The sequence below is a fragment of the Nyctereutes procyonoides genome, unplaced genomic scaffold (assembly GCF_905146905.1).
Source record: "Nyctereutes procyonoides isolate TBG_1078 unplaced genomic scaffold, NYPRO_anot_genome, whole genome shotgun sequence".
Lineage (NCBI taxonomy): Eukaryota > Metazoa > Chordata > Mammalia > Carnivora > Canidae > Nyctereutes > Nyctereutes procyonoides.
Window position 1 is genome coordinate 13,183,743 of NW_026575020.1, and position 12,359 is coordinate 13,196,101.

Genomic DNA, 12,359 nt, shown 5'->3' on the forward strand with positions numbered 1-12,359 from the left:
AGAGATTCTCCATGATACTTATATCACGGGATCCATAAGACTATGAAAATTCAAGGACAGGAGATGACCTCTGAGAGCCGCAGCTTAGCAGCGATGGCAGCATTACAAATGGAAGACTCCATTGGAGATTGGGAACTGACCAATCTCTATGTGGTGGGAAGGTAACACATGTTCCAGAGAGACCTGGTCCCAGTGTACCAGAGGCTCCCCTGGGGTGGAACACTTGGCACATAACTGCCTCGGCCAGTTATTTCATTTGTGCATTTGCTTATCCAATACACAGATGCATGCCAGGCAGCCAGAGCCTCAGGAGCATCAATATTTAAGTAGCAATACCCAGCTTAATGGTGGATGGCTTTTGAAATGGCAAGGCTGATTTCCTGGAAACTGACTGCAAGTATGACATTGGTGAGGAACTGTTTAGAAATTTGTGGAACAGCAGTCAAGTACAACTTGGAGAATGGCAGTAGTGACAGCCCTGGAGGATACTCTCTGGGGTATCTGGGGTGAGCAGGGATGGACCTATGCGTACAAATCCCCCAAACTTCTGGGCACTGAGGTAACTCACCAAGTCTTAGACAAGAGGCACAATTTAACACCTCAAGGAAAGGGGTATCTGCAGGGAACAACCACACCCAACAGAGGGCAGCATCTAAAAGGAGGTAGGTAGAAAGATCCCAATTACATATACCCAAGAGGAACTGAACAGAACCCCTGGGTTATAAATTTGAGACACTTCCTCCCAGTGGGATAGAGACCAAAAGGCTTCAGACTCAAGTCATACATATGTTTGTATGTAAATGTGTATGTTTAAATGGTAAATAGATGTTGTCATATCATTCTTGCCCCCAATTAGCTATGTGGCTGTGGGTTTCAGCTTTCTAGTCTATAACATGAAGAAACTGGGCCTCCTCTCCAAGGTCCCTTCCAGCTACAGCATTTTATTAGGATTCCAGATGGTTACTGGTGATAAAATTCTTTGTCAACTTATAATTATCTTGTGTAAATGATACCACATCAGATTTTCCTCCTCTTAGGAACTGCTGTGTGAAAATGACCCAACAAATGCAGAATCTACATCTTTCTCAGTCAAAGAAACACAGTGCCCCATCGTCTCCCAATGCCGCCAAACGCCTGTACAGAAACCTCTCTGAGAAACTGAAGGGGAGCCACTCTTCCTTCGACGAGGCCTATTTTCGAACAAGAACAGAACGACTGAGCCTCAGAAAGACCTCAGTGGTAATAACACTCTTTATTCTTTTCTCTGCTTAATTTGTGCAGCCATGTTTGGGTTGAAGGAGATTCTAAGATGCTCTACATGTACTTCTGCACCTGCATTTGCAGTTTTACAAATGCTGAGAATCAGGTAAGGCAGGAATGGCACACATCTGTACTGTGAGCCGGAACTTCAGTGGGAGAGTTTCCCTTTCTTTTTCATGTCTTGCTCTTTCTTTTCTCTTAGTTTTTCTTTCTCTAATGAATCAAAGAAACAACAACAACAAAATGGCAGTTTGACAAATACAGAGCATGAATTAAATAGCCTTTCTGAGAGCTCCAGTGTTCATTCAGATAGCAAATGAACAATGAACATTTCATTTACCTATTTATAATGTATGGCCCATATGCTTTTCCAAGGTATTCAAAACTGAATCTAGGCCAAAAATATGTATGTATTATATAATGGGAAATAAATAAAGTGATAGAAAGAGAAAGAGAGTGAGTGGGGAAGGGAGAGAGGAAGGAGTGAAAAAGAAAAAGCTAGAAAATAATGGGGATGGAAAGAGAAATAAATATACTAAAATCTCAGATAAATATAGTATCTAAAGTTTGCCATGACATTTCTCTCTGAGTTCCCAGTCAGTCAAAGCAGAAAATGAAGCCCAGTTGGGTATAGCATCCACTTAGCTGATAACTGAAAGTATTTTAGTCTATCAGAAGAAACTAATATTTTCCTGTTGCTGAGTCCCCTGGCCTAATTTATAAGATGCCACAGTGAATTATGTGATGGAAAAGGAAGGTCAATGTTGGTGACATTACAGACATCATAGAGCAGTTTCTTTTTTTTTTTTTTCAAGTTTTTATTTATTTATTCATGAGAGACACACAGGGAGAGGCAGAGACTTGGGCAGAGAGAGAAGCAGGCTCCTTGCAGGGAGCTCAATGTGGGATTCAATGCCCGGACCCAGGATCACGACCTGAGCCCAAGGCAGGCACTCAACTGCTGAGCCACTCAGGCTTCCCAGAGAGCAGTTTCTGATAACCCTCAGTAAAAGCAGAGGGCATGATATTACCATGCTCGGCAAGGGCATTTCTGCAGGGGGTAATGGCACCACTTGTTTGAGTTTAACACAGAAATGAGCCCTCGCCTTCCCAGAGAGAAGCATGCTAGGGTTTGCCAACAAAAGCAGGAGGAGGAAATGACTCAAGAGTAAGAGCAAATATGGCACATGAGAAATTAGGCATATGAGGAATCACAGACAAATACACAACTGCGGACAGGGCAGCATGCTAACTTTGTTCTTTCTCTTTTGTCATCTAGTGTCTCATTTCAAGCTCATCTTCTGGGAGGGCTCGGTGGTGGCCAAGTTATGGCCTCAGCGGCAGAGGCTCTTCAGTTTGGCAGACTGTAGACAAAACACTTCTCCATTCAACAGCCAGTCCTGGAGCAAAGAGAGCTGCGTACCAAAAATAGTTGTATCCCTTGGGACCCCATTGTCAAAACATATATTTGCATAATAGCGTTGTATTTCCCTCAAATTTCAATCATGCATCATGTGCTCAGTTACACTGACCTACAGCCTTTGATGGAGAGAATTGATTTTTGATGATACTAAAAATAAACCCTGCCAAGCTAAATATTTGGTCACTGAAGATCTTGCACAGTTTAATCAGGCAAACGCTGTGCTCTGTCAGGACCAATAGTATTTCAACATTTTTAAAGAGCAGACAACTCCTGGAGAAGATACCAGATAGATGTATAAATAGTATATGTGTTACTCTTCTCCCATTAGCTGCAGAAATATATATTTGAGAGAATTCAGAGCTTTACTCCTTTACTATTAACCTCTGACAGAACTTTTCAATGTAACCATATTGTCATCAGCTATTATTTTTCTATAGGTGACTTGTATCCTCTGAATATTCAACTTTTGGCCCATTTAGCACAGTTGGCCACCCAGCCACTGAAACCCTCCTTGAACACCACCTCTTCAGCTCTTCCCTTGAGGACTCAGAAATGCCAGGTGCTTAGTGGCTGGGGCTTTGGGTCGAGAAGGTGCTAATGTTAGTTCAGAGGAGTCTAGGAGCTGGGGAGTTGGCCTGCAGGCAGTGAGAGCTATTCAAGAGTTGTAGAAAGGAAGGGATATGTAACATCATCAACTTTAGTCAGATTATTCTTGTGTCAGTACGGAGCACGGAATGTCAGTGGAGGACACTAGGACCAGCAATGGGCAGGTCACTGCCATCGTCCAAGCGAGGGATGGCAATGGTCTGGGTCTGAGTGATAGTAGGGACATGGAGATGGGGAAGGAGGGGATGAGAGGGAGGGAAAGTGTGATCTTAATTCCAAGCCAGTCGTCATTTCAGCGACCTGTGCTGCATTATCTATGCCAGACTTTCCCAAACTGTGTTCTATAGAATACTATTCTAGGGGCAGTTAAAACAAATGCAATTTAAAAAAAAATTTTCTCTGAACAAATATTTAAAACAGGTCATATTTCCCATCTATTGGAAAGTCATAACTGCGTGTTAGAATTATTAAAGGCTCTGAGAGGTCTTACAGTAAAATAATGCAATAACACAGCTTAATCCAGTATGCACCAAATTTATATGACTGCATGCTACATTCCTCATAAGACACCCAGTAACGGCCTATCAGACAGTATTGCAAAGAAGACTGGTTTGAGGAAAGCTGGTATTTGCTCTTATCTATAGACCAGCCATGCCGTACGACGTGGTCTCAGTGCATCTAAATGTCCAGATCCAATCAGTGCCCATTAGAAAGATGGAGGGAGGGTCCAACTGTGTTTAACAAGTTGTGTGGGGCAGCCCGAGTGGCTCAGCAGTTTAGTGCCACCTTCGGCCTAGGGCGTGATCCTGGAGACCCAGGATCGAGTCCCACATGAGGCTCCCTGCATGGAGCCTGCTTCCCCCTCTGCCTGTGCCTCTGCCTCTCTCTCTCTCTCTCTCTCTCTCTCTCTCTGTGTGTGTGTATGTGTGTGTGTCTTTCACGAATAAATAAATAAAATCTTAAGAAAAAAAATTGTGTATGTTGGGATAAATTGAATGTGGATACAGTCACTGACATCAAAACAGCTAAGCACAGTTGGCCACCCAGCCACTGAAACCCTCCTTGAACACCACCTCTTCAGCTCTTCCCTTGAGGACTCAGAAATGCCAGGTGCTTAGTGGCTGGGGCTTTGGGTCGAGAAGGTGCTAAGGTTAGTTCAGAGGATTCTAGGAGCTGGGGAGTTGGCCTGCAGGCAGTGAGAGCTATTCAAGAGTTGTCGAAAGGAAGGGATATGTAACATCATCAACTTTAGTCAGATTATTCTTGTGTCAGTACGGAGCACGGAATGTCAGTGGAGGACACTAGGACCAGCAATGGCAAGCCAGTGTATGAAAGTGTGCTAACCTCCCAGTATTCTTGTTCCCCAGAACTTCCAGGGCAATGAAGCAATGTTCGAGGCAGTTGAACAACAGGACATGGATGCTGTGCAGATCCTCCTGTATCAGTACACACCAGAAGAACTAGATCTCAACACACCTAACAGTGAGGGGTTGACGCCTCTGGATATTGCCATCATGACCAACAATGTGCCCATTGCTCGGATTCTTCTGAGGACAGGGGCCCGAGAAAGTCCACACTGTAAGTAAACTTCAGAATAAAAATAAAAACATGTACTGTTAAGGCTAGACCCAGCTTCATGCCACCAAAGTGGCCATTGCTGACATTTAGAGCAGGAACATTTGAAAAAGGATAGGCCCCGAATTCCTTTACATGTTTTCATGGACTTTCACGCAAATAGCAATAGTGGTTTAACCAGTCTCGGCATCAAGTTACACCCTAAATGGAATATACTGAGTGGAATTGAAAAGGAACCTGGAAAGAACTTCCTCCTAAAAATTTAACCCAAGTTTTAAAATATGTGAAGCACACCAAGTGAAGCTATAAAATAGGAAGGGAAGTATGCATAGAAAAGTTGTTCATGTGCTAGTGTCTTGTGTCCACAGTCATGTGGTGGTTTCATTCAGTCACTCATTCATTCAACAAACACTGAGGATAGGGCACCAGGAATGCCATGGTGAGCAAGATAAAATTCCTATTGTCATAGAACTTACATGATAGTGGAGGAGACTTCCAATAGACAACTAAACAGATCAATTAAATTGTAAACTCAAATAGTGATGAATGCTATGAAGAAAATAAAATAAGTGAGTGGCTAGAGATTGATGGAGTGGGGACTATTCCCAATAGGTTTGGGCAAGAAAAGCCTCCCTGATGCGGTGATATTTGAGCCTGGTCCTACATGGTACCAGGGAATGAGCCATGATGAGTTGTGGGGTCAAATTCTAGGCTGAGTGAGCAGCACACAGAAAGGTGTGGAGGCAGGCAGAAATGAGACTGTGTTTGAAAAACCCGCCCAGTGTGGCCATAACACATAAATCGGGGGGGGGGGGGAGTGATCACCAAGGAAGATTGTTCGGGCTCTTGCAGGCCTTGGTAAGATGCTCACTTTGATTATAAATGTGATGGGGAGACAGGAGAGCAGTTAAAGCAGATGAATGACATATTTTGCTTTACATTTGAAGAGATCACTACCGTGCTCCACAGGGAATAGACAATGGTGGTACAACTGTGGAATTAGGAAGACCAGTTAGGAGGCTGTTTTAGGGGTTCAGGAGACAGATGCAGTGGCTTGGACTGGCATAGTAGTGACATTGATGGTGAGCAGGGGTGGAATTCTGGATGTATCTTTGAACAGCTTTATTGAGATATAATTCCCTGTACACCCATTTCACGTGTACAGTTCGATGGTTTTTGGTATATGCACAATGTGCAACCACGACCACAATCAGTTTTAGGCCATTTTCATCATTCATACCCTCTCATTCTCCAACACCCCTCCACTCTTCCCGCCCTAGGCAGACACTAATCCACTTCCTCTTTCTATAGATTTGCCCATTCAGGACAATCAGTGGAATCATATAATGTGTAGTCTTTCAGGACTGGCTTCCTTCTGGATGTATTCTGAAGTAGAGCTGATAATACATGCCAAAGGGAGCTGCCCTGGGGCCAGCAGCAGACCTGACCCAGGAGAGGACAGGACAAAGTCGCATAGCCCTCAGCCCATGCTGGGCACTATTCTGAGCACTTTACATGCATTCACTCCTTTAAGCCTCACGGCAACATTCTGAGGTAGGCACTCACATTCCCCTTGGTGCAAACTCTCTGACCCAATGACCACAGTGGCTTTCAGCCATAGTTTTTATGTTTCCTAAAAGAAAAAAGTAAACTCATCAAACTGTTACTTTCACTAATACTGATTCACTTACTTCCAAGTGGTGAGACCCAGAAGGCTGAAAGAGAAGCAAGCAAATATATAATTAGAGGCCACATCTCTGTTCCTAAATTTCATAAACCCCCACCACCCAAAGACTAGGTACAGAGGCAGCTCCTTGTATCAGAAAACTCTTTCTTTTAAAAATGCTGAGTTCACCACATCCATGTCAGACAGAGTGAGGATTTGGGTTCATAGAGTTGGGGCTTTTCAGTAAGCGTTCCATCGTCAAAGTGCCGCTGCTCTCTAGTGGAATGGGAGGCGCAAAGGAGTGGGCAAATGTGGGTGGAAGAAATCGAACAGTCATCTTTGCTACCTTCCAACTTCCGTTGCAAATAACGTCTGTTCCAAAGATCCAGTGAGAGAGGTGGGGGGAGAATCAGAGGGTCTGAACACAGAGAATGCAGACTGAGCCCCATTCTATAGGAACAAGGAAACCATTCATCCAGATGTTGCCTGCACTGGGCTGGACGAAACATTAGTCCCACTTACCTGCGACACTACAAAAAATTCTGCATTTTCTGTGAAACCAATGAGACTCCCAATCTCCCCAAGTCCCCTCGTGCATAATTAAATCTCCACAAAAGAGCCCAGATACTAAATATCTCGTTAAACCAAAAGCAAACTCATTCCAAAGGTCCCTGGTTTTTCTCATTCCCTCTGGGATAATAACCAGAATCATCATCACAAAGTTGTGAAGGAAGGTGAGAGATAAACCCAGGTTTCAGCCTCCAGGGACTAGGACACCGAAGTCACCTTGGCCACCCAAGAAGTCAGAGATTGTACCCGGTACCGACTCCCACTTGTGTAAAGGTGGCAAAGGAATATTGATTGAGTAGCTGTGAAGCCTTATCTCTGATTTTCACAGTAGCATAGATTCTGAAAGGTTAAGTGACTGACCAAAGGTCACACATCTGGTGAGTGAATAGGGATGTCAAGGACTCAAACCCAGGTCTGTGGGACACCCATGCCTGTGATCCTTCTATGCAAACTTACTGCTTCTCCAAATAATCACTATAGAGGGCTGTGGCTGCTGGGCCCCTGCATCTTTCCCTTTGTACCATTTGCTGAAATTCCTATGGTAGATTTCTTCATTCTGTTCTATACTCTCAGGTGCCATTCCTATTAAAGAGAGGCTTGATAGAAAAGCACAATCTGTTTTCAGGGATTTTTAATTCATTTGATATATCAAGTACAAAAGGAATAGAATTGCTTCTGTGCATGAGTGTGAGCCAGCCTGTGAGAAAAACCATGGTCCACCAGCCAGAAGCAGATAAGCAAACACCTGCTGCAAATTGTTCCCCAGAAGCTGCAGAGGCAGGATATAACAGAAGAAAAATAACAATGGGGTCTTAGGTTCTTAGAGTGTTTCACACATTGTAAAAATCCTTTCACCTGCGTCACCTCATTGGGTCCTCAAAACTGGCTTGTGAGATGGGAGTTCATTTCCTCATTTTGATCAATGAGGAAACTAGAATAAGGAAATTCAAATAATTCACCCAATGCTACAAAGCCAGTAAGTGGTAGAACTATGATTTGAACCCAGATCCTCTATATTAAATGCTTTGGTAATTGTGTAAAAAGCATTAGCACGCTCACTGTCACACTCCAATTCTTTCCTTCCCTGACTCTCCTTCCCTTCTTCTTCTAATGCCCATCAAGTATTTCAAAGCAGAGTGCAGAGTTTCTAATAGGGTTTTATTTTCTGTCTTTCCCTCTCCTGTGTGTTCCCTTCTGAAAAGCAGCCCAATACTTTTTCCACTCTGCCAACCAAGAATCCCAGCACAACTCAGAAGCAAGTCCTCTGTGATTTGCCCTGGTTCATGGCAGGAATCACAAAGACACAAGATGAGTTTCAGGACTTAACTCTCAACTATTGGTCAGCAGTGTCTTCCAGTCTTTAGCCTCTGAACCATGATGCTATATCAAGGTGTTCCTTAATAACATGGCTTGAAACTCAACCATGTACTCATTCCTTATTCATAGGGAAAGTCCCAGAAGTGGTCACTCGAACTTGCACACTGCCCCAAGGTTAAATACACACAGAACCCCGCCTGTTCATTAGATCAATCTGCTATCGTTATTCAGGGACTTTTTTCTGTTCTTGCCACCTTAGGCAAGCAGCAAAGTATCTCATTCCTTTTAGAAGACAGCATTAGGCATTATGAAAGTAGAATCCCACGTACTTCCACTTGGACTGGTATGCTGAGCTCAAGAAACCTGCACAGACTCCAAAAGGACAAGAGCTAAGACAGCTAATGTAGACAGGCACCTCGGGACACCCAGGGGCTCTGCCTTTGAATGTTCCATCCATTCAGTATCCCAGTTGCCATGGCTCCTGCTCAATTGAACAAATGCTATCTGAGAAAGACTTATCTCCGTTGGTGAACGTCCCCAGTTATAAACCCTTCCCTTACTCTGACTGACTCATATCCTGCCCCTTCCCCTCAAATCCCAGTTCAGCAGTCTCTGGGAAGAATTGCTGAATCATCAGTAAGCTCCTTGCCTTTCTGAGACTGCTGTTTATTTGGCATCATCTAGGGTCTATAAACAGTGATCATAAAGAAACTAGTTCTTTTGTATACTTATCATGTGCAAATCTGGTCACTTACATGGATTTTGTCTGTCTTTTTGACCACAGTACCTGACATACAGTAGGTGTTTAGAAATTTTCAGCGGAAATTTTGAACCCCCTGTCTTAGGCTGCTGGGAATTAAAGGTGTTGAATTTAGACACATAGACACACACATGAGTTATATATGTAGTACATACACAATGTATGGGAAATACCTGTAAACCTTTCAGTAATTTATACCTGGGAGTACCTTTTGCTATTGTTGTGTTGTTATTTTCCAGGTACTGTTGTAGAACTTGGTTGTGGATGTAGCCAGTTTTCAGTTTTACACTGTTGGATAATGTGGACCGGTGAGAATGGTGGACTGCTCCTCAACTTTAGTCTCTCTGCCCTTCTCTACAGCTGTGTCCTCCCTTCTCTACAGACCCTTTCTGCTTTTCTCTGTGAACTCACTTCCTTTCTCTCAGATATTGCCTCTGGAACTAGATGTCACCCAGAATTAGTTATGTGCAGTTACTTCATAAAATGCAATTGCCGAGTGGCTGTCATGTGTGTGTGGTGCAGACACCGGTGTTACAATTTTGGCAGACTTGTCAGGATGCACCGCTGGTTTCTGCAGTAGTCCAGGGATTGTGTTGGTGCTGGGACCAGTTCAGGGCACGTCTAAGAGGTGTGACTATAAACTAATGAGGCTGGCTTTATGTAAACAAACACACCAGAAAGTCTACAATCCAAACAAATGTTATCCTTTAACATGGTCCTCATGGGAGACCCCACACTTGCTCCAACAGAGCTGCCATTGCTCTAAACACTTTTGGATTTGTCCTCTGAGTCAGTTTATGAGAAAATCTGACTCGTTGCTTAGAGTCACACCTGATTTTTGTTCCAAAACAGCATTGCCCAGCGTCATCACCCTGCATGTTACCAGACTTGGCTTCAAATGATTTAGAGAGGTTTCCTGAAATCAAATCCACCCTCAAAGGACAAAGATTTGCAACCATTAAGAATATGTAAAGAACAAGTTTGAGGCAGGTCCCTAGAATGAGTCCCTGGGTGTTTTTATTTGCTTCATTAAAATAGGTGTACAAATCCTCACCCTGACTTACAGACCTGCTACTCATGCCTCATCTCATAGTGCTCACCCCTCATCCATGGTACACCAGCCCCACCACCTCCCTCCCATCTCCTGAACACTCTGCACTTTCCTCCCAGAGGGCTTCTGCCCTAGCTATTCCTGCTGCAGGTAGTGCTTGAATGCTTTTGGTTATGATAATTACCTGGCCAACTCCTTCCTAACATTTCCACTTAGATGTCATATCTTCACATGAAGCTTTCTTTGGCCACCAAGTCCAAAGTCAAAAGTCACTTTCTAATCACATTATTTTAATTTTCTATGTAGTACTTATCACTACATGTTTTTTTTCTTTTTATTTGCTTATTCTCTGTCTCTCCTGCATTAGAATGTAAACTCCACTGAGCAGAACCTTTCTTATTCATTATGGTATCCCCAGCAAACTGTGAGCCCTCAATAAATATGTGTTGAATTGAACTGAATGAATCCTAAGGTTACTTCTTTTGAAGGGTGGGAATATATTATTTATTTTGAAGGGACTGATTTTACTAAATGCTGAGTGAATTGATCTTTTTTTATATTTCCAAATAGTTATTTAGACTCAGGCCGACACAGCCTAAGTTCTATTCACCTCATCTCCAAGAGTTAATTGTCCTTTCATTCTCTTGTTTTTAATTTTTAAATAGTCTTGCAACACAAAATACACTCTCCTTGTAAAACATGAAAACATTATAGGTAAAGTTAAAAGATACCTCTGACAACTCACTCAACCCTTCTGTATGCATATGCTCACAGTCTAGACCCCATCCCTAAATTCCCCGAACATAACTGTTGCTATCAGTTATGCCTGAGCTGGGGGATCCACTTCCAACTTTACTCAGAGTGACCATTGGCAAGAAACTTACATTCCTTCCTGCATGGGCCTCTCTATAGCTCTACGCCCTGACATGACAGTTAGCTTCCCCCAGTGCAAATGATCTGAGAGAGAGAAACCAAGGTAGAAGCAACAGTGTCTTTTATGACCTAATCTCAGGAATGACATATTATCATTTCCTGCTGAATGTTGTTGATCACACAGACCAACTCTGGTACAGTGTAACATGGTGTGAATACTAGGAGATAGAAATCATTGGGAGCCCTCTTGGAGGCTGGCTGCCCCACTATCTATCTGGAGTTGTTGAGGATTAAGTGTAATAACAGCTTTAAACTATTTTCCTGGAACACTGTACATGATCAAAAAATTGCTAGCCAATATAAATATCAAAAACAATATAGAACAATCCAGGAGTTTCCAGTAAAAAATCTAAATATTTTGCCCATCTGTTGTATAGTTTGTATTTTGAAAAACACTGCACAATACAAGCACTTTTTAATGTTTGTGGAGTTTTATGTTCTACAACTACACTGTTCCAACCCAGGAGCCACCAGCCACATATGACAACTGAGTATTTGAAATGCATTTAGTCCAAATTAAAATGTGTTCTTAATGTAAAATTTATACTGAATTTTTAAGGCTTAAGTACAATAAAATATATTTTATTATATATATTACATGTATTTATTTGTATATATTTATTATACATATAAATTATATGCTATCTCATTTATAATTTTATATTGATTACATGTTGAGATAATATTTGGGATCTACCTAGTTAACTAAAATAGATTATTAAGGTTAATATCACTTTTTTTAACGTTTTTATTTTACTTTATTTTATTTTCAATTTTTATTTATATTCTAGTTAGTTAAACAGACTATAACGTTGGTTTCAGGAGTAGAGTTTAGTGATCCATTACTTACATATAGCACCCAGTTATCAACACAACAAGCGCCCTCCCTAATACCCATCACCTGTTTAACCTATCCTCATCTACTCCCCTCAACCCACCTCCCTCCAACAATGCTCAGTACTTTTTTTTCTTTTTTAATGCCACTGCTAGGAAATTATAAATGATATGGCTTACACTACAGTTCTATTAGACAGCAATGAAAGTATCAGCAGAAGATATGGTTATCTTCTTTCATACTGAAACTGTGACATCATTCAGTGATCTGCTTTGGATTTTCTAAATAATTTCATCAAGCGTTTTTTTTTTTTTTGTTTTTTTGTTTTTTTTTTTTTTTAATGCTTGTTTTAGAGATATCCAT

The 12,359-nt window shown here is 42.1% G+C and overlaps 1 protein-coding gene across 1 annotated transcript in view; it reads left to right on the forward strand.

Moving 5' to 3' along the window:
• Window positions 1–1,038: 1,038 nt before the first annotated feature.
• The window catches only part of ANKFN1 (ankyrin repeat and fibronectin type III domain containing 1), a 133,719-nt gene continuing 122,398 nt past the window's right edge, over window positions 1,039–12,359 (forward strand). The window contains exons 1-2 of the mRNA XM_055334416.1: window positions 1,039–1,239; window positions 4,657–4,867. Of these exons, the coding sequence (XP_055190391.1) occupies window positions 1,054–1,239; window positions 4,657–4,867 (397 nt within the window). The 5' untranslated portion in view covers window positions 1,039–1,053. The remainder of the gene's footprint in view (window positions 1,240–4,656; window positions 4,868–12,359) is intronic.